Source organism: Chiloscyllium plagiosum, unplaced genomic scaffold (assembly GCF_037043375.1).
Source record: "Chiloscyllium plagiosum isolate Xiang-an unplaced genomic scaffold, Cpla_swu_hap1 HiC_scaffold_7, whole genome shotgun sequence".
Lineage (NCBI taxonomy): Eukaryota > Metazoa > Chordata > Chondrichthyes > Orectolobiformes > Hemiscylliidae > Chiloscyllium > Chiloscyllium plagiosum.
This window is the reverse complement of record NW_028270145.1, coordinates 83351781-83378019: the sequence shown is the minus strand read 5'-3', so window position 1 is coordinate 83378019 and position 26239 is coordinate 83351781. Positions and strand designations below refer to the sequence as shown.

Below are 26239 nucleotides of genomic sequence, written 5' to 3'. Positions count from 1 at the left end.
GTTTTATGTAGAGATCCTATTTTAATGCTTCTTTCAGATCTATGTACAAGCAGCATGATGCACTCAGGGTTTCTCAGCTCACCAAATGGATTGCTTGATGTCCTTGGGTAATGCAAGGGGAAGTGGGGTCCGCTCCTAATCAATATCCCCTGGTACTCAGACTTGGTGACCCTGGTGAGAAACTGCTCCCCGGATCTAGAATCACTTACAGTGAAGTGGGGTCCCCACTACCTGCTATGCAAGTTCACCTCTGCTATCCCGACAGCAGTCTATATCCCACCCCATGTGGAAGTGAAGACTGCACTTGAAGTAATACAGGTTAGAGTGATGCCTTGATGTAGCATACAACGCTCCAAACAGTCTTGAGACAGAATATCTCAAAGGCCTTGTTCATCCTGACCCACACAGGAAATCACGATACGACCTTCATAAGGTCATCAGAGATGCCAAGAGGCAATACCAAACTAAGCCTGAGCGCCAGACTAACCAAATGGACACCTGTTGATTGTGGCAAGGCTTACATGACATAAAGGGTTACTAAACAAAGTCGAACAGAATCGTGGGCAATAATACGTATGTATGTATTATACTCAATGCATTTTACACTTGTTTTGAGAAGGTCAGTGAAACAATGTCATCTGTCCCAGCAGCCTTGGATGCACTTGCATGCATAGTCAATGCTGCAGACATTAGATCAACCTTCTTGAGAGTGAATCCATAGAAAATGACTGAGTGGCCTGGAAGGAGTCCCTAGCCTTGCACTCACATCCTGTGCAGACCAACTGACGGGAGAATTTCCTGACATCTTTAACATCTCCCTGCTGCAATGTGAAGTCCAACTGCTTCAAGAAGATCCCAGAATGAAAGAAAGATCATGCAGTGTGTCTCAATGACTACCACCCGCTGGCTCTGACCTCCAAAATCATGACGTACTTTGAGAACTTAGTCATGGCTCACATCAACTCCAGCCTTACAAATAAACTTGATCCTTTGCAATTCATCTATGGCACAATATGTCCATCTCCTTGGTCCTGCACCCATCCCTGGAACATCTGGATAACATGGACCTATGTCGAACTCATACATATTGACTACAGCTCCACCTTTAACATCATAATTCCAAACAAACTCATCTCTAAGCTCCGAGACCTAGGTCTTTGTTCCCCCCTCTGTAACTAGATCCTTACCAGTCACTGCAGCCTTTCATTTTTTTCCCTCTGTTTAATTTTAAAGATCTGGTGGATCAGGCCAAATTCTGGAGATGTGGTTTCAAACCCAACCATGGCAATGGTGAAATTTGAATTCAATAAAATCTGGAGTAAAGATATGGCTTAATGGCAACTATGTAGCCATTGTTGATTGTCATAAAAGCCCATCTGTTTGCTAGTGTCCTTTAGGAAAGGATCTCTGCCTGGCGAGGCCTATGTGTGACCCAGGACCCACAGCAATGTGACTAACTATAACTGCCCTCTGGGCAACAAATGCTGGGCAAGACCCACATGCTGTGAACATTTTTTTAAAAAACTGGAATCTTCTGATCTAGTACCAATAAGTGCATATTACAAATGATCAACGATGTGTTTTTTTGGGTTAGCATTTAAGTACACTTTTCATTGATGAAACCAGTCATAATGAGCAGGCACTGGGAATTGCTATCCTGACTGGATTTCTATTGTATGCTTGTGGTGAGCAAAGCACCCCAAGTTCACCCAGAAGTCTTTCATTTCAACAGCACTCAACTGGTCTGAACCCAATAAAATATCATTATTCATGCCAGGGCAAAATTCCCTGGGATCTCTATAATGTTTCATTCTGTGTCAGACCAGTTTTCCAGAGACATTCACACCTTGAAGTAGAGTTAGTAGATGGTTCTAACATACTTTGACATGGTAGATGGTGCCCAGGACAATAGCAGTGTCATGAGCTACACCTTGCTTAACATTGCACAACATCAAGCAAGAGCTCCAATAACCAGACGGAAGAATAACAAGAAAGAAACAATGATACGCTATGGTCACCAACAGCTGCATATATCTTTCAGAGATGCTGAAGACAGGCTGATTCAGTTGCCCCTGGGATGCTGCCTGAACTGCTGTGCTTTTCCAGCACCACTCTAATCCAGAATCTGGTTTCCAGCATCTGCAGTCATTGTTTTTACCTACTTGATTCAGTTGCACTTTATGCTTATGGCACGATTTTGAACCCACTTGGCTTTTCAAATGCAGCACAAGTAATCAACAGTCAATAATTAATTCCTCTCCCGGATACTTATTGCTTGTCTTTATTTCTTGTCTTACTAATCTTCATTAAGCAGAAATGTGAAAACAAGGTAATGGTGTGTAAAATAAATTTAATGTCACATATCTATTTCAACTTTATATACTATGTCATGCTGTGTTGTGCAGGCAAGTGAATATTTCATTGCAACAACAAATCCTTTAGCTTCCCTTTCTATGACTACTCCAACATGGCTAAAGCCCTTTGAGTTAAGTTGCTTGAATCACAGCTCTGACTGTTGAGATGTTCTTTGTCAATGTCTGAATGTTTCAGAGATCATGAAGGACCCAACAAGCAGCCATACAAAGGCAGATTTCACTATCATTCAGGCAATTGTACACAGAGCTGCAATGGGGAGGTGGGTGGGGAACGGGGTTGAAAGCAGATCCCTTGCTTCCAAGCCCTCTTTTCCTATCTTTTGTCTCATGCCTGCATGTCCCAGCTTGTAAGAGCTAAAAAGTGACATTTCAGTGAGGTTTTTCTCATATCTTAACAACGTGATATCCTGAGTATGCAGGTTATTAATGAGGGCCAGCCTGCATGTGGTTGAGTGTCACATCTGATAGTCCATGTAAGTGATATCCTTCACATGGATGTGGGCATTTGTGCCAATGCCTGAGACATTATGGCACTTATGTTGGGGATGTTCTTCACCAATCAAATGAAGTGTATCTGGAAATGCTGACAAAATCTTTCTGCTGTAGCTCCGGAATAATCTTTTTTGGCAATAGCCTTGAGGCTCAGCATCTATGCCAGCTGAGCCCAACTGAGAGGACCCTGTTCCTGACAGCACTTTTTCAATTATACATTTATCTCCGTCATTTGCTGCTTATTTGTGGAGTGCAATCCATCATGTGAGAACCCAATTCTCACTGTGATGTGGATAACTGAGTTGATGGAGGATGGACTTGATTCCTCTAACAGTACGGCACAGGAATGAATAACTCCTCTGTCAACTCTTTGCTTTCTGCCTCCTCCTCCTGAAGGATGCTTGAAGGGCCTATGGAAGGGAAGGTTAATATTAGAACTGACAAAGTATGAAAGGATTCAAATTCATCATTGTTCACAATATCATTTCTCAGTGTCTGCTGAAATCAAGCCAACATGGGTGAATGTTGTCTGGCCCATAACTGTAATATTTAATTCTGTTAGCAGGTCACTGGAAAGCTCCCATGTCACCATCTCCAAAGGCCAGGCAGACTGAAACACAGTTTAGCCCTAATGCCTTCTCTTCTATAGTGGGAAGTTAAATTAATTATAGCATCATCTTCAATTATCTGATAGGTGAAAGTGAGGACTGCAGTCGGTGGAGATTAGAGTCAAGAGTATAGTGCTGGCAAAGCACAGCAGGTCAGGCAGCATCTGAGGAGCAGGAGAATCTACATTTCGGGCAAAGGCCCTTCATCTGGAATGAGGCTGTGAGCCAACAGGGTGGTGAGATAAATGGGAGGAGGGTGGGGCTGGCGGGGAAGGTAGCTGAGAGTGGAATAGCTGGATGGAGGTGGGGGCGAAGGTGATAGATCATGGGGAGGATGGAGTGGATAGGTGGGAAGGAAGATGGACAGGTGGGACACGTCATGAGGGTGGTGCCAAGTTGGAAGCTTGGATCTGGGATACGGTGGGGGAGGGGAAATGACGAAACTGGTGAAATCCACATTGATGCCATGGCGTTGGAGGGTCCCGAGGCGGAAGATGAGGCACTCTTCCTCCAGGTGTCGAGTGGTTAGGGAGTGGCGATGGAGGAGGACCTACAAACTGACCCTACAGCCAGAGATATATTTCCCTCCCCACCCCTGTTCGCTTTCTTTAAAGACTATTCCCTCCACGTCTCCCTCGTCAGGTCCACGCTCCCCACCAACCCACCCTCCCATCCCAGCACCTTCCCCTGCCACCGCAGGAATTGTAAAACCATTGCCCACACCTCCCCCCTCACTTCCGCCCAAGGCCCTGAAGGAGCCTTCCACATCCATCAAAGTTTCACCTGCACTTCCACACTTGTCATTTACTGTATCTGTTGCTCCCAATGCAGTCTCCTTTACATTAGGGAGACAGGACGCCTATTTGCAGAGCACTTCAGAGAACATTTCCAGGACACCCGCACCAACCAACTCCACCGTCCCATGGCCGAACACTGCAGCTCCCCCTTCCCACTCGGCCAATAACATGCAAGTTCTGGGCCTCCTCCACTCCCTAACCACCTGATACCTGGAGGAAGAATGTCTCATCTTCCACCCCGGGACCCTCCAGTGCCAAGGCATCAATGTGGATTTTACCAGTTTCGTCATTTCCCATCCCCCCTGATCCAAGCTTCCAACTCGGCACCAACCTCATGACCTGTCCCACCTGTCCATCTTCCTTCCCACCGATCCGCTCCACCCTCCCCTCTGACCTATCACCTTCACCCCCACCTCCATCGACCTATTGCACTCTCAGCTACCTTCACCTCTAGCCCCACCCCCCCTCCCATTTATCTCACCACCTCCTTGGCTCACAGCCTCATTCTTGATGAAGGGCTTTTGCCCAAAACGTCGATACTCCTGCTCCTCAGATGCTGCCTGACCTGTTGCATTTTTCCAGCACCATAGTCTTGACTTCAGTTAGCTGATAGTTCCTTTGTAGATAATAGTCAACCACATTTGGTATGGTGTGGTTGGTGATACCCAGTTAGAATGTAACTAGGTTAGAACTGGGCATAAGTACAAACAATGGTATATGATCAACTTTGAATGAGTTCAAACCGGGCATCATGAGTAAAACACTTTCTGGCTGCTCAGCCATTTCAGGTCTATAAAAATCGAAAGAACTGTGGATGCTGGAAATCAGAAACAAATCCAGAAATTGCTGGAAAAGCTCAGCAGGTCTAGCAGCATCTGCTGAGGGAAATCAGTGTTAACGTCTCATTTTCCAGCAATTTATGTTTTAATTTTAGGTGTTCATTATTCACATCCTTAATTATGGGGGTACCCGCACATTGGTGCAAAAGATAAAGCTGAAGCATTCGCAACAATCTTCAGCCGGAAGTGCTGAATGGATGATCTGTCTCAGCCTCCTCCAGAAGTCCTAAGCATCACAGATGCCAAGCTTTTGTCAATTTGATTCACTACTTCTAATATCAATAAATGGTCGGAGGCCCTGATTAAGGTCTATGGGTCCTGACAATATTCTGGCAATAATACTAATAATGCCAATAGTGAGTACTCAGCAGCCATAGAGTCATAGTCATAGAGATGTACAGCATAGAAACAGACCTTTCGGTCCAACCCGTCCATGCCCACCAGATATCCCGACCATTTGATCAGCAGGAAGTATGAACAGAGGAGACCTTGAAATCTGACAGAAACATATTAAATGATGTCTTATAAAGATCAAAATGAATATAAAATGTGGCTTATTCTGGAAATTTAAAATTAGAAACAGTAAGTTTGGGTAATTTTGCACAGCAGGTGCAAGGAGAAAAACAGTGACTTCTCATCAGAACCAGAAAATTGAGAGCTTTAAAGGAAGTGCAAAGCTGGCTCAGAGGGTCAAGGAAAGACTTGTAGAGTAGAAGACAAGAGTGTTTTCAAAAATGATATTGCAAGGTAAAAGGTGTTAAGACACAGAAGATGAATCTATAGGAGGTATAAGTTGTTACAGCAGAATGGCAGCGGAAGGGAGATATGGGAAATATATCAAAAACCCAAAGGCTTCTCTAGTCTCATGTGGGCGGCACGGTGGCACAGTGGTTAGCACTGCTGCCTCACAGCGCCTGAGACCCGGGTTCAATTCCCGCCTCAGGCGACTGACTGTGTGGAGTTTGCACGTTCTCCCCGTGTCTGCGTGGGTTTCCTCCGGGTGCTCCGGTTTCCTCCCACAATCCAAAAGATGTGCAGGGCCAGGTGAATTGGCCATGCTAAATTGCCCGTAGTGTTAGGTAAGGGGTAAATGTAGGGGTATGGGTGGGTTTCGCTTCGGCGGGTCGGTGTGGACTTGTTGGGCCGAAGGGCCTGTTTCCACACTGTAATGTAATGTAATGTAATGTAATGTAATGTAAAAACATCACAGCTGGATTATGAAATTTAGCGTGGTATTTATTAAAGCCTCATGAAGAATTTAAGTCTTGATCCCTCCATACCTGCACCATCTAGAGGGCTAATCAAAACCAGTCGCTCGGATGGTTGTTGCCACAATACTTGAAGATCCAATTAACGCACTTAGCTTGATTGTTACTGAACTAGTTATTCCAAATAGGACATTGTTTTTCCTCTTGTTGTCAGTCATGGAATTAGCTAACAGAACTTGCATAATTCAAAACTGAGGTTTTTAAAATAGTATTTTTTAATACTTGGAATATTCTTTGGAGTAAAAAAAAGATATTGCCCTCTCTGTTAAGGTGTAGAACTGGACAACAGGCAACATTTCCAATAAGATAATTGGACGATGAATGAATTTGATACATGACACCTTTAATCTGCTTTAACATAATTAACAGAATAGGATTTACCTATCTGATCTTTAATATAATTAACATAATGAGATCCACCCAACTCAAACAGCAGGTAATGTGAGGTATTCATACGTTTCCTGTCTTTCAATGTTCACTGAGCTATGTTGTTTAACCATATCTGTTCCTGCAGATCTTTACGGGCTGGGAGTCATGAGCACGTTTTTCCTGTCTCGGAAATGCTAATGTGGGAATGTTGGCGAGCCCTCTGCAGGATTATTGCGATCTGACACCAGCCCGGGATTGCATGGCGTCGACTGACTGCGTTTGCTGACTTTCTGCAGCTTTCTTTTGATGGAGACCCTGCTGGGAATCAGCAAGGACTCAGCTGTTCGGCGCAGTACCGTGGTGCAAATGCAACGCTGAAGTCACCATGAGTCTCCCGAACCCTTTCCTTTTGCCAGCATCATCTGGTTACTATCATTTCTTTGGGCTTTTTCTGCTCAACGTGTGGCTATCTTTTGCCCAGTTTGGTAAGATTTAAGTTTTTTTTAAAGTGACAGTACAACTTTTGCACACAAGTGCTCTTTTTAAGCTGCTATTTTGCGCATTAATTATGGAAATGTGAGGGCTGATTAATATGTTTGTCAAAAGATGTTGGATCTCTAAGTGCTTAATCAGTCTGCATTATAAGAGTTGGCAGCTAGATTCTGCTGGTTTACTTTAAGAGGGCAGCAAAGATATGTGAGTGTGTCAATTGCAAGTTTTCCTTGTGTGAAGGTTGAAGACAGTTTTTTTGTGGCAGCCTATTGCTGTGCCTAAATCTTGGGAGATCGCTGGCAAAACTTGCAAACAACAGGATTTTTTGGTTGAGGGTGGTGGGTAGATGAGGCGAAAAAAAAGTTGAAAAGACGCAAAATTCATTGAAGAGGATGCGGGTTTAACAAAAATAGCACACTCCTTTCAACTAAGGTGCCGGTTCTATCATGCTCGGGGCACGCTGTCCGCTATGGTATTTTTATGACTGGTAATGCACATGTATTTGATTTCTTAGAAGGATTATCTTGGAAGAAATACATTGCATTTCCCCACATTGCAACATTAGAACCAAAACAAAGTCAGCGTGCTCCTGGAAGTTGTGGACCAGGCGCAGTATTAATCGCCGCAGGCACCGATTTACAGTGTAGTGTCGACAGCGTTGGGAACATTATAAAGTCTAACTCTCTCAACCAAAAGGGTTGAAGTCATTTTTTTTTTAATGAATCCCTTAAATGTGCAGTCAATTAGTCATTCCTTTCTTGCATTGAAATTATCAGCACTATCTGCAGCAAAAGGTGTTTATTGTTGCTACAGCAGACTTCTGATTAAACTTGAAAGCTTCCTACACTCCACCTTCTGATACTCTGTGGGGACATAGCATAGAAGGCACATCAACTGGTTGACTAGGGATTGTAGATTTGAAACAAAAACATGATTTAATAGGTCCATATTTCTGATTGTGGAATCTGAGGTATTTTTTGGAAGATATATTGCAAAATAAAATCCCAATAATAAGTTGAACACGGCTAATCAGTGACAGGCATTTCTAGTGCCATTGGAGATAGACATTCATATTCATTTCAAAGCTAACTTCGACACATCTGTTGGTCTCGTAATGCATAAACCTCTGGCCATAAAAGGAAAGCCAATGAAAATTTATGACAAATTTTAACTCTACCTGAAACCTGGGAGGAATATATTTAGTCTAATGCTTGTGCAACCAAACAAAAGTTGAGTACAGCTGAAGTAATTAAGATTTTCTGGCTGACTTTGACAGAAACATCTTTGGTAAATTGTAGTGATTGAGGACACATGAGAATTAATCAGAAATGCTGAGAGAGGATAAATCTTAAAATTACCAGATTGGTGTTTGAGTTGAAATAGAAAGCCTCAATGGAGTCAGGAAATACATTGGCAATTACTAAATACTCCTGCTTCCAGTTTTCATGAAATATAAAAATAACAATGTCTGTCTGACCATCGAATGCATTACAAACATTTTGGGAAGGTCAGTTTACGATAATCTGTAATAGTTTATAAAGCTAATGTTCAGAACATTGTTTGTGGCAATGGATTAGTGCTTGTTGTAGATCTCGTAAAGTTGTCCTCCAGGATCATTGTCATGTGAATTTCCCCAACTTTAATTTGAATCTGACACCACGTCCTGAGATGTCCTTGCTTCCAGTAGCAATGATGTCATCAAGAATAGTAAATAGCTAATCATACAGAAGTATTTTCACATACCTAAAATCAGGACGGGAAGGCACTGATTATGCATCAGTTTTAATATCCATTTTACAAAGTGTGAAAGAAATGATTGGAACATTCAGAACAGATTGAAGCAGGAGCTGAAATATAAGCTTGAAAAATGGTTTTAAAAAACTGCTTTTTGTCACATCTCTGAAGGCACGATGGTTCAGTGCTTAGTACTGCTGCTTCACAGTGCTAGGGACCCGGGGTCAGTTCCAGCTTCGGTGACTGTGTGGCGTTTGCATGTTCTCTCCATGTCAAAGAGTCATACAGATGTACAGTATGGAAACAGACCCTTCAGTCCAACTTGTAGTTTCCTCCCATAGTCCTAAGATGTGCAGGTTAGGTGGATTGGCCATACTAAATTGCACATGGAGTTCATGGATGTGAAGGCTAAGTGGATTAGCCATGGGAAATGCAGCATTACAGGGCTGGGGTGGGTCTGATTAAGATGCTCTTTGGAGGGTCGCTGTGGACTTAATGAGCCGAATGGTCTGGTTCCACACGCTGGAGATTCTATAAATTCTGATATTTTCTGAATGCAATTTGAGGTACAGTAATGTTTTTCAATGATAGTTATGAATTTAGTACCCTAACAGCCCGGTTACACCTCATTCAACAAAGGGTAACTTTTTTTTTCAAGAGTTTTACAACATGACTAATAATGCAAGAATGAAAGTTATCATCAGTCTATTAATTTCTAAATGATTGCGCACTATGCGTAGAAGCACTGACTGCAAATTCTGGATTTCTTTGCTTCACTGCTCATATGCAGACTCCTGAAGTTCAGTTTCAGAAAAGTAATAATGGTGAAGTCATTACGCCTTAAACATCCAGCCAATGTTATCAGTAACTGGGTAGAGTGGAGACTGGGAGTTCAGCCAAGAGAACATTGGAACAGTTGAATATGGACAGACCTGAGGGTTTCGAGAGCAGATGTGTCAAGGAAAAAATCAACAATGCTAAAAATGAAAACCAGGTGGCCTACATGATGAAGTAGATATGCATTAAGATCTCAACTCCAGATCAAATAGGATGTCAATATTGTGAACAATATACATCAGCCTGTGGTAGTGGCAGGGCTGTGGCATCGAATTGTTGGGAAAGAATTAGAACCTGTGTTGGATAGGGGTCGAGAGTGGTGCTGGAAAAGCATAGCAGGTCAAGCAGCATCCGAGGAGTAGGAGAATCAACGTTTCAGGCAAAAGCCCTTTATCAGGAATAGACTTGTTAGCTATCCATTTTAATCTCTTTGGAAACTTAGAGGAAGCTGGGTCCCATTCAAAACTGAATTTGGAGAAGCAAACTGATAAAACAGACACTGTGGAGTAGTCAGTTGAAGTGGGATGTTTACAGGGTGTTTTTTCCCATTTTTAGATTAGATTACTTACAGCGTGGAAACAGGCCCTTTGGCCCAACAAGTCCACACCGAAACGCAACCCACCCAGACCCATTCCCCTACATTTACCCCTTCACCTAACACTACAGGCAATTTAGCATGGCCAATTCACCTAACCTGCACATTTTTGGATTGTGGGAGGAAACCGGAGCACCTGGAGGAAACCCACACAGACACAGGGAGACTGTGCAAACTCCACACACAATCGCCTGAGGTGGGAATTGAACCCGGGTCTCTGGCGCTGTGAGGCAACAGTGCTAACCACTGTGTCACCGTGCCGCCCATATGTGAAGACACTGATCCCATTCTGCAGATTATATTACTAAATGGGGTGCACAGATAGGGGAAATAAAGTAAACCAAAGGCTGAGCCTTTGAATGATTCTAGAGGTCACCTGCTGGGAAACCAGAGTGTGTTCTACTGCCAGTGATTAGAAAATTCCCTTGAACTGGCTAATTCACAAGAAATGTTATAGGAGCATTGTGAAGTGCAGAAGCAGAGGAGCTTTGAGATAAATATGTTAAAATTGGTGAAGGTGGCAGGGCAAGTTTAGAACGAGTCAGAGTGTGGTGCTTGGAAAGCGCAACAGTTCTGGCAGCATTCAAGGAACAGGAGAGTTGACATTTTGGGCATAAGCCCTTGATCAGGAATGTGAGAGGGGGGAGGATGAGAAAGAAATAGGAGGTGGGGGGGCTAGGGGTAAGATAGTTGTGAAGGTATAGGTAGATACAGGTGGTTTGTAATGGTAATAGGGAAGATGGACAGGTGGGACAGTTCAAAAGGGCAGTGCCAAGATGGAGGGTTGGATCGAGGATGAGGGGGAGAGGAGATGACCCCAACCTCATCCCAGATCTAACCCTCCAACCTGGCACTGCCCTCTTGAACCGTCCCACTTGTCCATGTTCCTCCCCCCCCCCCCCCCCAACCATCCACTATACCTCCACACCTGCATCTACCTATCACCTTTCCTGCTGCCTTTTCCCAAGCCCCACCCCCATCTCCTATTTATCTCTCCACCTCCTTCCCTTCTCCACCCCCCCCCCTACCTTCCTGATGAAGGGCTTATGCCCAAAAGGTTGACTCTCCTTCTCCTTGGATGCTGCCTGAACTGCTGTGTTTTTCCAGTGCCACACTTTTCAACTCTCATCCCCAGCATCTGCAGTCCTCAGTTTCTCCTAAGTTTAGAAAAAGGTCAATAAAGCACACCAGATCCTGCATTTTATACAGATTGTGGATGCATAAAGTATAAAAGCAAAAAAAGTGAACTTTTACATAACATAGTGCAGTTAAGGTAATGTCATGTGTCTAGTTCCCATTTTCAAATGTGAAAAATTCAGGGAGGGTGCCGAAAAGGTTACGACAATGATCATAGGGATGAGGGACGTCCGTAGTATGGTTAAATTAGTGAAGAGGAGATTGAAAGGATATTTGATACAGACATTCAATATCATGAGGGTTATGCACTAAGTAGATAGGGAGAAACGGTCTCTGGTGGAGAACCAGAGGATACTGGTTTATGGGGAATGGGCAAGAGAACTAAACGTAACATGATAAAGAAGGTTTTTGCACGGCGAGTGATTAGGATCTGGAATCTCTTGCTTACAACAGTGGTGGATATGATTCAATGGTGACTTGCAAAAGGAAATTAGATCATTGTCTGAAGGGAGAGAATATGTAGGACTATGGGGGACATTCAAGGTGAGTAAGCCAAGCAGAGTTCTCCTAGAAAAGCACCAGTGTGATGGGTTGAATGGCTTCCTTCTGTACTCTAACTATCCTGTGATTATACTGTTTCACTTACTTCCTACTTCATATATTGCCCCTGTAAGATTGTGAAGATATGGAGGGGAAGGGAAAATTGAGGTGGATGAAGGGGTATGGTGGATTTGGAAGGTGGGATCATGCTTTGTAGCTGCCAAGTGTGCTAGGGTGCAGAAAAAAGTACTTATCACCTGGACAGAATATGATGGCGAGAATTGCATCACTGACCCCACTGTTAGATGAGACTTTCCAAAAGAGAAAGGAATGGAATCATGGTATCTGCTACAAAGAATAGAAAATTAACCAACTGCAGAAAGACCTGCTGTGCCACACTCTCCATCCCCACCCTATCCATCGGTATAAACCAAAGTTTGATACCCATTATAGGTTGAATGAAATTAAGGCCTCAAACTAGTAGGTGAAAGAGGCAGCTTCTTCATGACCAGCGCAATGCTGTATTGATTCTAATGTGACATTTGGTTGTTTGAGTTAGGCAATGCTGTGATCTAGGCTGAATGAAAACATTATATCATGTGTTCATTTGTAGAAAAGGCAGAAAATTTCAGGGTAATTTTTTTTCAAATTGTTTATTCCAGCCCAAACTGCTTCAATCAGGAGCACAAATGAAGAAATGTAGGTACAGTCGTGAAGTGGTTATGGTACTTTACCAAAAAAGCAGAGAATGTGGTTTTGTGAATTGGATCGCAGTATAATTTTACAACCATAAGGTGCCTAAGAATCCAATGCAATGAACAGTGAGCCTGCATCCATTTCCATGCATTCCTTTCAAAATATGCTGTCCACCGAATCAGTTGGAACTCATCAGCAGGTGTCATGGGTTTATATCGGAAAGTGGTGCAGTTAGACAACTGCAAATCAAATGGGAGTTTTAATGCTTGTTTCAAAACTGCAAAGATTAGACAAAACGTTATGTACAGGAGTCGCACTGACAATTCCTTTAGGAACAACTAGAGCCTGCCATTCTCGAGGCGATATGGAGTGGGAACAGCTCACCATTAATATACAGGCAGCCATTGGTTATCAGTTTGACCCCTCCCAATTGCTCCTCTCAATCTGGCGATCCTGATGTCTGAGCTGACCGATCTTGCTGTGTGATCACGATGTGCACCTTGAGTCATGAATGATACAAGTAGCTTGGCAATAATACACACAAATGAAGCGAGCAGAACAACTTTATATTGTCTTGCTGCCATGTGGCTGCATCTGCTGTACTGCAAGCATGATTTTTAAACAAGAATGTCCATAAGTTAAGATGATACTGTACCCATTTGAGAAGTTGAATACAGTTTAAAATTTCTGAAAATGAAGATGAAGTATCAGTAAAAGTGATGGATAATTCTAAGAATTAAATCAGCTTACTCATTCTTTTGGCGAAGGAACTCTCCTGGCGTTTACTAATTCAGATCTGACTGTGATTTTTGGTGCTGCCTTAAGTTAAATAGCAATGGATAATAAATGCCAGTCTTGTTAGTGATAAGCATATCCTGAGACTGAATCGAAAAGTTCATACTGAGAATCATAGATTTTCCACCCATAAAAATGAATAGGGAAAAAGAATTGGCTTGGCAGTGTGCAATATTCTGATGGACAATTATGGCTAGAGAAGATGTGGGTTGAAAAGGTAGAAATTTATGTTTGAATATTGTACCCTGAACGAACATTAACGATATTTTAATAATTTATTGTTAACTTGTCACCAAGCATAATATTGAATGAAGAAGTGGATAATAAATCAACAGCATTATGACAGTAAACCATGACAAATTATTAAATATGGGTAGTTCTTCTGTAATGCAATGGTTGTGTTCTTGTGCAAATTTGCGCTACATAAAAATTACGCAGTACAAATAGCACTTAGTGTTGGCGATACAGGTCAGGCAGCAGGTCAGGCAGCATCCAAGGAGCAGGAGAATCGACATTTCGGGCATAAGCCCTTCTTCAGGAATGAGGCAAGAGGATTCGCAGTAGGTTAAAATCAACTAGGAGAAAGCGAGGACTCACTTTCTCCTAGTTGATTTTAACCTACTGCGAATCCTCTTGCCTCATTCCTGAAGAAGGGCTTGTGCCCGAAATGTCGATTCTCCTGCCTGACCTGCGCTTTTTCAGCAACACATTTTTTCAGCACTTTTGAAACAGCGTCCCTTATTCATCAATCGTGTTGATAAAATGGGTATTGTATCAAAACTACCTGTATGTTTTAAGTGAAAACTGAAGTATCACACTGAAAGATGATTATTTCGAAGATTGTATGAATTAGTAGGAAAGTATTAGATGTCTTTTCTGACTGCACTGGACATGTCAATTTAGCATCTTTTAGCATCTTACCAGAATCTCCACTTTTTACCCCCAGTTGACACATTTAGATAATGGTGAATTACAAACTTAAGTCTCTCAAGCCCTGAGCATGTCAATACACCTCGCTCTTGTTCTCTCCACACACTCACCGACGCATGCACCCTTTCACAGGCATATAAACTATCAAATTCTCACACACACTTACCCAAACCTATACACACACTCTATCATACACCCTCACATCCATATGCACACACTTACTCTGTCTCTCCTTCACGTGCACACATGTAAGCTTATGGGGCAAATTTGTTTTAACAGAATTGCATTTTATTTTGTTCAAAAATTGCACGAATCTACATAAAACTCTGTAAACCCCACTTTAGAAATAGAACCGTCTAACTCAACATTGGGACACACAGACCTCGTAACTTAATGCATTGTCTGAGCTGAGCTGGCACCTATCGTTAGAAAAGCTAGACCTATCTTAAGAATGTAATTTAACAGAAGTTCTGGGATTTATATATCAAAGAACAGAAACCAACACATCACACTCTAAAAGATGAAAAACTTGATCTAAAATAGTTTTAATGTATAATTACATCTCCATGACACTGTACTCGTTTGGCTATAAATTGTCTTATGATGATTTGGAGATGCCAGTGTTGGACTGGGGTGTACAAAGTTAAAAATCACACAACACCAGGTTATAGTCCAACAGGTTTAATTGGAAGCACACTAGCTTTCGGAGCGACTATCACCTGGTGAAGGAGCGTCGCTCCGAAAGCTAGTGTGCTTCCAATTAAACCTGTTGGACTATAATGGTTATGTGACTTCAACCCCATATGACTTAATGCACTCAGTTGAATTAGAGAAGGTCAATAAACACCAATTAACCCATATCTCAAGCAATTGATAATAAAAATTCTTTTGGTAAATAAAAAAAAAATAGCAGGAAGGCAGGAGAATGCACCCCACTGTCTCTAATATTATAAGTCCGAGCTGGATTTAAAACTAGAGGTCTCCGACAGATTAAAGTATTGTATGAAGAATGATAGAATCCCTACAGTGTAGAAACAGGCCATTTGGCCCATCAAGTCCAAGCTGCCCATCTGAAGAGCATTCTACCCACCCCATTCCTGTAACGTTGCAATTTCCCAAAGTTAATCCACCTAGCCTGGACACTATGGGGGATTTAGCATGACCAATCCACCTAACCTGTACATCTTTGGACTGTGGGTGGAAAGCAGAGCACCCAGAGGAAAATCATGTGGGCACAGGGAGGATGTGCAAACTCCACACAGTCAGTTGTCCCTGGCATTGTGAGGTAGCAGTGTTAACCACTCTTTTGCAAGGTTTGTGAAGGTGTTAACCACTCAACATTAATGTCAAAAGTTCTGATTGACCCATCTAGATACCTCATTGCAGCTTAAACATTGTGTTTCAGTGGACATGGTGTCTTTAAAAAAAAGAAATTGGGATTCAAATCACTTGCGATGAAACATCAAACTTAGTAAGCCAGGCAGTCAAATTAGATTAATTTCTCATCTAGAACCACAGATGCTCAGGTTTTCAAAATCTTATCTGATGATCTGGTTGTTCCCTTGGCCTCTATTTCTGGCTTTGATATGCTTGGCAGTAAAAGTATAATTATTATTAAGGTCTGACTCGAGCTGACAGGAACATTAGAGCGGAAGAATTGAAAGAGTTAGCCACAAACACAAACTTTGGCTGTACATTTTCTTATGTTCCATATTTTTTACAAAATCTGTAATCATGATCTATGTATGATTGAAGCCCATGTAAACAAAAGATAACTAATACTGTGGGTCTGAAATTGGCTGAGAAACAGAAAAGGAACTGTACGATGGAAAGATCTACACACTCTTGTGAGTAAGCAGCAACAGGTTTCATTGAGCACCTTTTTTATAAAGAGGATATTAAGAGAGGACATCTTATCCAGATCCCTTCAGATCCAGTTCCATGTGATCTCAGGTCGCTATGACACTGATGGTGTGTTTGCATGTTCTCAGAGGTTACACCATCAGTAAAAGTCCCTTTAATCCAATTATTTTTATGATACTCCATTTTATCATTAACATTTAATTCCAAAAATTTGGCACTTCATGCCATTCTTTTCCCCATTCCCAAATCTCTTTTGCTTCAGGACTAATCTCCAATGTGGCAGGTCAGTTAGCTCTCTGTTTGTTGGATGCTAGTTTATGGTGCAGAGTGATACCAACAGTGTGGGTTGAATTCCTACACTGGCTGATATTATTATAAAGGACTCCTCCTCTCCTCTCACTTGAGGCATTGTGACCTTCAGGTAAAACCACCACAAGTCATCTCTTGCTGTCTAATGAGAAGGCAGCCCTATGGTCAGACAGGCCAATGGTGACTGTAGTTTTACTTCAATCTCCAATAGCATTCCTCCAATAGCATTTTCTTAAAGGATGAGTCGGACGTACACGTTTTATTATCGTTTCATTGGCAAACTAGTACAATGTTAGAGTGAAATGACAGTTTCTGATGAGGGCTAATCTTTGAGCTTTGACCCACACAAAGACTTGAATGGAGCATCAGTGTGGAAGGATCAAGGATAAATAAAGTCAAAGAAGACTCCAGGGCTCAGGATCCAACCTTTTGAAATGCAAGACAAGGAAGTAAAATTCTTACTCTCCTTTTGTCTGTTTTGCTCTCCGGTCTAGAGACAAATGAAATAGATAAGAACAACAAAATGTGTTCTGTAGATTTTGCTGTTGGTAAGAAGTTGAAAATTTCTCCAGCATTTCTAGGACAGAAATTTCTCCTTCTGAAAGTATCACTTTGACACATGCTGCAGTGTAAGGCTGCTGAGGTGCAAGCAAGGGCATGATTTAATGTTTGATGATCATCCCATCCCCTTCAAAGTACCTTCACAAAATCACAGATGCCTCACCTCACAAGGAGACTATTCGGCCAGTCATGTGTGTCATCTCTACAAACGGGGAATTCGCCCATCCCCCTGTCTTCTGTTCATAAGCCTGCACACTTTTTTCCTGGATGACTTGATAATTTGGTCTTTGTTGAGTAATTTAGTGTCCTTCATGCTTGCCATATAATCTAAAATCATCACATGTAAAGCAGGAATTCAGCTTGATTTTGTTTATTCTGATTGTTATAACTTTATATACTGGATTTGCCTTTTTTGTTTTTTTTTCTTCCCATCTGTCATTACATTTAGTATAATTTAGAAATCTTTATTGTTTAAAATTGTAAAGAGTTTTGATAGTTAATGCTCTTGAAAAAGTAATTATTTCATGATAGAGGGTCAGTCTCATTGAGGAGAAAGTGAGGAAAAGCGCAGCAGGTCAAGCAGTATTGGATGCTGCTCCTTGGATGCTGCCTGACCTGCGCTTTTTCAGCAACACATTTTCAGCTCCAGTCTCATTGAGGATCTGCTTTTAGTGATTTAAACAATGGTGGAAGTATGTACCAGGGGTGAGAATGGGTATGGACAAAAGGTTTGAATTATTTTGTGTTAAGAAGTTACAAACACAGTCACTGGAACATGCAGAAGGAGCAATATAATTACAGCGCTTTTTAATGATTTTATAGTAAAATGTACATTCTTTGAAGCCTAATCAAATGGATGAAATCATTAGATTTCAATTGGGTAGAAACATTAGTTTTTCTTTGGTGAGCTTCTATTATCGTCAAGACTGTAGTCCAGTGTCTTTAGGTCAAATCACCAAAGTGACCTACATTTCAACTTTCAATGCAGTGGATGCATGTAATACAGGATGAAGTCCATTCTTTTGTTGAATTATGTACATGTAACCCTTGTTTAGCACTCTAATGTGTTACTAAAGATTGGTGTGCTAAAAGAGGTGCTAAATTAAAACTTCTTTCCAAAAAGCAAATATGCAACAAAGGCAGAGTTACACTTCTGATCTGTAATTTTTATTTTAAAATCCTATTAGCTGCTTTAAATCCAACTAGTCCAAAACTCCTTTTCCTCAGTCTGTTTAAAAAAAATTAAGAACTTCTACTATTTTAAAGGACCAGACTTTTGTCCTTTTTGACCAGATTATGGATATCAGGAATTGGGAAGGTTCCAGCCTGCAAACCTGTTTCTGTTAAATAAGTACCTCCTATCTAATGGTAAGAGGTATGGCCATGATAGTTGTGGGCGAGGGGTTTGAAAGAGCAAAATGGTGAGCTGCTGTGTCTAATGAAGACAGCAGCATGGCATGAGAGTTTTCCCCCAACAGGATGTTTTAGCTGATGCAGCAGTGCTTATGTTATCACTGTAATATAAACTGGACGTTGGATGATGTGGCATTGCAGAATTCAACAGACAGTTATTACAACTAACCATTCTAAACAAAAATTACAATCCTTCAAGAAGTAAGTGTCTGGGCAAATGTAAGCTAATCATTTAGAACAGAGGAACATGATTTCAATAGAATATCGTGCTTCAAGTGATCAGAGGTGAAATGGAGCCTGAGCTCTTTACTCCCACAGGCCGAATGCAGTTATATATTGATGATACCACAAACATGTTTCTGAAATGTTATACTGACATAGTACAACAGTGAACTGAGGATTAGGGAAAGGCATATCGAGCAGGAGCTATATTGGAAAAGTATGATACGGAGGGGATGCAGTATTGCTTAGAAAGCCATCTCTCAAATGAGCCATGGATTTCAGAGCCTGTATGGTCTAGTGTTCCAGGTAGATATGAATCAAAAGTATAGTACTTAATGTTTTCTCTACCTTTCCTTGGCCACTCCATCTATAGTGTAATTAGTTCTTCCAGTTTTTTTTGATTAAAAGACCTTTTGTATTGTGTTTTCTACAGAGCAACACAATTTGGGAGATTTTAATGTAGATTAGTGGCTAATGGCTATATATACCATACTTACTTCAGTAGTGGTCATTCTTGTGTAAAAATTAACTGCTGACCTTATGCCAAAACAAATCTGTCTTTCAAACATCCCTTGTATACCTTAAATCCTGACTTACAGATAAAAATCCAAAGTCTTTGCACATGTCCCTGCTCATTGTGGAAGTCAAACTTGCCCTGCTGCAAAGCCACTCGTTGATAGAATCACAGAAAGCACATTATTGAAGGCAGCCATTCAACTTGTGCCTACACACACCAAAACATGATATCAATCCTACATCCCTGTGGTGTGCCTTGCTATCCTGTTCCCCCACCTCCCTCAAATGGAAGCCAGAAAAACCTGCAAAACTCGCTTGTAACCTAATGATAAATAATTCTGTAATAAAAAAATGCCCTTTGCCACTTCTTTGAGCTACTTTTGGGGGGAAGGAGGTGGGCTTGGTGGGAACTGGCAATGGAACCCAAAAATCTCTGCAATAGTGAGATATTTAGAGAAAGTGGATTCGAACCTCCAGGAACTCTCACTTGTGGAAAAGTCGCTTCCCCAGCCGACCACCCACCATTTTCCAGCTAAACATGTAGTCTTGGAAACTCAATTTTATATGGTAACGATTATACTAAAATTGATCAATTATTCACTATTTTTCAGAAATTAGCTTTGAGGGCCAACTCTTAATTAGTGCCAGTATTCCTTGCAGAATGCGGAGTTTGTTTTGAAATTGTCAGGAGTCAATTTAAGTTAGATTGCAGCTTGTTAAGACCACACCACAAATGTAAATCCAGTAATTTAATGATGCACCTTCTTCAGCACAATTATGTTGTGCAGAAAATTCAGTGACAAATCAATAGAATTTTAAACCACTAACCACTTCAAGTAAAACTAATTTTGCGGAACTGTAGGCTAATTTAAGTGTGTAGCAAGCCATATGCAAATACTTTTTTTTTAGCATAAATTGATATAAACAATAGCCTCGAGGCACTAGAAACTATGTTCTGAGGATCTGAGTTCAAATCTCGCCATGGTAGATGGTGGAATTTGAATTCAATTAAAAAGGTCTGCAATTAAGAATCATGACCATGAAACTATCAGCAATTCTTGGATAAATCTATCTGGCTCACTAATGTCTTTTGGAGAAGTAAATCTGCTGTCCTCCTCTGGTCTGGCCTACATATCACTTCAGAGCTACAACAATGTGGTTGGCTCTCAACTGCTCTCTGAAATGGCCAAGCAAGCCACTCAGTTGTATCAATCGCTACAAAGTCTTAACAAAGAAATTAAACCAGATGGATGACCTGACCTTGATTTGGGCTCTGGAAGCAACAACAGCTAACACAGCCCTGTCAACCCTGCAATGTCCTACTTAGCAACATTTGGGGGCTAGTGCCAAAATTAGGAGAGCTGTCTCACAGACTAGTCAAGTAACAGCCTGACATAGTCATACAGAATCATTATGTTACAGACTGTGTCCCAGACACTGCCGTCACCATCTGGCAGGACCCAGCAGAGATGGCAGCACAATGGTATACAGTCAGAAGGGAGTTTCTCTGGGGGTCATCAATATTGACTCTAGACCACATGAAGTCTCATGGCATCAGCCTAAACATGGGCAAAGGAAATCTGCTGATTACCATGTACCATCCTCCCTCAGCTGATGAATTGGTACTCCTGCACGTTGAACACCATTTGCAGGAAGTACTGACTACGGAAAGGGTGCAAGGTGTGCTCTGGGTGAGGGATGTTGTTGTCCATCATAAAGAGTACCTCAGCTGCAGTACTGCTGAGTGAACTGGTTTGCTCTTAAAGGACATAGCTATTAGGCTTGGTCTGTGGTAGGTGGTGAGGGAACCAACAAGAGGAAAAAAATACTTGACTTCATCTTTACCAGTCTGTTGGCTGTTGATGCATCTGTCCATAACAGTGTTGCTCAGATATATCCTGCACATACAAAATGAAGAAATCCAACCTGGCCATTTACTGGCCCATCAGTCTGCTATGATCGTCAGTAAAGTGACGGAAAGTGTCATCAACAGTGCTATCAAGCAGCATCTACTCAGCAACAATCTCTCTAAACAGTTTGGGTTCTGCCAAGGCCACTCAGCTCCTGACCTTGGGTCAAACATAGACAAAGTACCAACTTCCAGAGGTGAGGTCAGAGTAACAGTCCTTGACATCAAGGCCACAATTCACTGAGTGTGGTACCAAGGACCCCAAGTAAAACTGGAACCAATTGGAATCAGGGCAGACTCTGAAATGAGGAATGATACCTGACGCATTGATGGTTGGGGTTGTTCGTGGTCAGTTATCAGGAGTTCGTCAGGTAATGTCCTAGGCCCAACCATTTTCAACTCCTTGAGCAATGACATTCCCTTTATTATAAAGTCAGAATTGGAGATGTTTGCACAATAGTCAGCATAATTTGTGACACTTGCTACCACAGCCACATCTCCTGTCCTCAAACAGACTCGCTACCACAGCCACATCTCCTGAATGCAGATTTCTCCAGCTTTCTCATTTCCCTTCTCTTCCCCCCCCCCCCCCCCCCCCGCCACCTTATCTCAGTCCCAACCCTTGGACTCAGCACCACCTTCTTGACCTGCAATCTTCTTCCTGACCTCTCCGCCCCCACCCCCTCTCCGGCCTATCACCCTCACCTTAACCTCCTTCCACCTATTGCATTCCCAACGCCCCTCCCCCAAGTCCCTCCTCCCTACCTTTTTATCTTAGCTTGCTTGGCACACCCTCCTTATTCCTGAAGAAGGGCTTATGTTTGAAATGTCGATTCTCCTTGGATGCTGCCTGACCTGCTGCGCTTTTCCAGCCACACATTTTTCAGCTCTGATCTCCAGCATCTGCAGTCCTCACTTTCTGACTGCCCAGATACTGAACTAGTCCACATCCAAATGTTGCAACATCTGGATGATATCCAGACTAGGTTCCCAGGTGGTAGGTAAGATTTTTCGCCGCACAAATGTCAGGCTATGACCATCTACAGTAAGAGATGATTGAACCACCGCCCCTTGACATTCAGTGTTGTTATCGCCACAGAATCCCCCAGCATCAACCTCTCTGGGGGATATCACTGACTAGAAACTCAGCTGGACTCTCAATATAAATACAGTGGCTACAAGAGCAGGTCAGACGCGAGGAATACTGTGGCAAGTAACTCACATCCCCCAAGGCTTGTTCACCATTTACAAGGCACAAGTCCAGAGTATGATGGAATGTTCCCCAGCTGCCTAGATGAGTGCAGCGCAAACAGCACTCAAAAAGCTTGACACTATCCAAAACAAAGTTGCCCTCTTGATTGACACTACATTGACAAGAATCCACTCCCTCTGGTTAGGGGTAGCAGTATGTACTATCTACAAGATGCAGTGAAGAAATTTATCAACGATCTTTGGACAACAATCTTTCCAAATCTACGACCACTTCAATCGGGAAGGCTAGGGGCAGCAGATACGTGGGGACACCAACCTGCAAGTTCCCCTCCAAGTCAGTTGCCATCCGAACTTCAAAATATATTGCTGTTCCTTCACAGTCACTGGGTCTAATTCCTGGAATTCCTTCCCGATGGGCATTTGTGGGTCAGCCTACAGCACATGGACTGCAGCAGTTCAAGACGTCCGCTCACCACCACCTTCTCGAGGACAATTAGAGATGAGTACTAAATGCTGGCCAGCCAGTGATGCACACGTCTGAAAAGTGAATTCAAAAAACAAATGATCATTTAATGCGGGCCTGAGAAAACTGAAAGTTGTAGATCGTTCACTTGTGAATTATTTCAATGATTTTCAAAATGTTACGGGCAAATTACTGTATTCCTTTTTTTTTATTATAGGAATGCAATAAGACCATAAGACATAGGAGCGGAAGTAAGGCCATTCGGCCCATCGAGTCCACTCCGCCATTCAATCATGGCTGAAGGGCATTTCAACTCCACTTACCCACATTCTCCCCGTAGCCCTTAATTCCTTGTGACATCAAGAATCTATCAATTTCTGCCTTGAAGACATTTAGCATCCCAGCCTCCACTGCACTCTGCGGCAATGAATTCCACAGGCCTACCACTCTCTGGCTGAAGAAATGTCTCCGCATTTCTGTTCTGAATTTACCCCCTCTAATTCTAAGGCTGTGTCCACGGGTCCTAATCTCCTCGCCTAACGGAAACAATTTCCTAGCGTCCACCCTCTCCAAGCCATGTATTATCTTGTAAGTTTCTATTAGATCTCCCCTTAATCTTCTAAACTCCAATGAATACAATCCCAGGATCCTCAGCCGTTCCTCATATGTTAGATCTACCATTCCAGGGATCATCCATGTGAATCTCTGCTAGACACGCTCCAGTGCCAGTATGTCCTTCCTGAGGTGTGGGGACCAAAACTGGACACAGTACTCCAAATGGGGCCTAACCAGAGCTTTATAAAGTTTCAGTAGCACAAAGGAGCTTTTATATTCCAACCCTCTTGAGATAAATGACAACATTGCATTCGCTTTCTTAATTAAGGACTCAACCTGCATGTTTACCTTTAGAGAATCCTCAACTAGCACTCCCAGATCCCTCTGTACTTTGGCTTTACGAATTTTTTCACCGTTTAGAAAGTAGTCCATGCTTGTATTCTTTTTTCCAAAGTGCAAAACCTCGCATTTGCTCACATTGAATTCCATCAGCCATTTCTGGACCACTCTCCCAAACTGTCTAGATCCTTCTGCAGCCTCCTCACTTCCTCAGTACTACCTGCCTGTCCACCTAACTTTGTATCATCGGCAAACTTCGCTAGAATGCCCCCAGTCCCTTCATCCAGATCATTAATATATAATGTGAACAGCTGCAGCCCCAACACTGAACCCTGCGGGACCGCTTGTCACCGGCTGCCATTCCGAAAAAGAACCTTTTATCCCAACTCTTTGCCTTCTGTCAGACAGCCAATCCTCAATCCATACCAGTAGCTCACCTCGAACACCATGGGCCCTCACCTTGCTCAGCAGCCTCCCGTGTCAAAGGCCTTTTGGAAGTCTAGGTAGACCACATCCACTGGGTTTCCCCGGTCTAACCTACTTGTCACCTCTTCAAAGAACTCCAACAGGTTTGTCAGGCACGACCTCCCCTTACTAAATCCATGTTGACTTGTTCTAATCCAACTCTGCTCTTCCAAGAATTTAGAAACCTCATCCTTAATGATGGATTCTAGAATTTTACCAACAACCGAGGTTAGGCTAATTGGCCTATAATTTTCCATCTTTTGTCTTGATCCTTTCTTGAACAAGGGGGTTACAACAGCGATCTTCCAATCATCCGGGACTTTCCCTGACTCCAGTGACGTTTGAAAGATCTCAACCAACGCCTCCGCTATTTCCTCAGCTACCTCCCTCAGAACTCTAGGATGTAGCCCATCAGGGCCAGGAGATTTGTCAATTTCAAGACCTTTTAGCTTTTCTTGCACTTTCTCTTTTGTAATGGCAACCATACTCAACTCAGCCCCCTGACTCCCTTTTAATTGTTGGGATATTACTCATGTCTTCCACTGTGAAGACTGATGCAAAATACTTATTAAGTTCTCCCGCTATTTTCTTATCTCCCATCACTAGGCTTCCAGCATCAGTTTGAAGTGGCCCAATGTCTACTTTTGCCTGTCATTTGTTTCTTATGTATTGAAAGAAACTTTTACTATCATTTCTAATATTACTGGCTAGTCTCTCCTTCCTTATTTCAATCTTTGTTATCCTCTGTTTGTTTTTGTAGCCTTCCCAGTCTTCTGATTTCCCAGTGCTCTTGGCCACTTTATAGGATCTCTCTTTTTCTTTGATACATTTCCTGACTTCCTTTGTCATCCATGGCTGTCTAATCCCTCCCCGGATAATCTTTCTCTTCTTGGGGATGAACCCCTGTACAGTGTCCTCAATTTTACCCACAAACTCCTGCCATTTTTGCTCTACTGTCTTCCCTGCTAGGCTCTGCTTCCAGTCTATTTTCGTCAGTTCCTCTCTCGTGCCCTCATAATTACCTTTATTTAACTGTAACACCATTACATCCGATTTTGCCTTCTCTCTTTCAAACTGCAGACTGAACTCTACCATATTATGATCGCTGCTTCCTAAGTGTTCCCTTACTTTAAGATCTATTATAAAGTCTGGTTCATTACATAGCACTAGGTCCAGAATAGCCTGCTCCCTTGTGGGCTCCATGACAAGTTGCTCCAAAAAGCCATCCTGTAAGCATTCCATGAATTCCCTTTCTTTGGATCCACTGGCAACATTATTTACCCAGTCCACCTGCATATTGAAGTCTCCCATGATCACCGTGACCTTGCCTTTCTGACATGCCTTTTCTATTTCCCGGTACATGTTGCGTCCCTGGTCCTGACCACTGTTAGGAGGCCTGTACATAACTCCCACTATGGTTTTTTTGCCTTTGTGGTTCCTCAATTCCACCCACACAGACTCCACATCATCCGACGCTATGTCATTCAGTGCCATAGATTTAATTTTGTTCTTAACTAACAAGGCAACCCCGCCTCCTCTGCCCGCCTCCCTGTCTTTTCGATAAGTTGAAAACCCTTGGATGTTTAACTGGCAGTCCTGACCCCTGTAACCATGTCTCTGTGATGCCTACCACATCATAATCATTCACGATGATCTGTGCCATTGGTTCATCATCTGCTTTGTTACGAATGCTACGAGCATTCAGGTAAAGTGCCTTAATGCTAACTTTCTTATCATTAGAGATATTGGAAGTCATAAGATGTCCTAAGTTATCCTTCCTTTTTGCTGCATTCCTAGTCTGCCTCAAGTTTAAATCTGCCTGCACACATGCTATCCTACTGCTTATCTTTCCATTTAACTCCATACTCCCTGTTGCTTTCACTTTCCCTTTCCCCCCCCCCCCCCCCC

The 26239-nt window shown here is 42.4% G+C and overlaps 1 protein-coding gene across 4 annotated transcripts in view; it reads left to right on the top strand.

Annotated features, from left to right (window-relative positions):
• The first annotated feature begins 7025 nt into the window (after positions 1-7025).
• LOC122551720 (von Willebrand factor D and EGF domain-containing protein) overlaps positions 7026-26239 on the top strand; it is a 279556-nt gene continuing 260342 nt past the window's right edge. For all 4 annotated transcript variants that reach the window (XM_043694080.2, XM_043694081.2, XM_043694082.2 and 1 more), the window contains exon 1: positions 7026-7233. In XM_043694080.2, the coding sequence (XP_043550015.2) occupies positions 7134-7233 (100 nt within the window). In that variant the 5' untranslated portion in view covers positions 7026-7133. The remainder of the gene's footprint in view (positions 7234-26239) is intronic.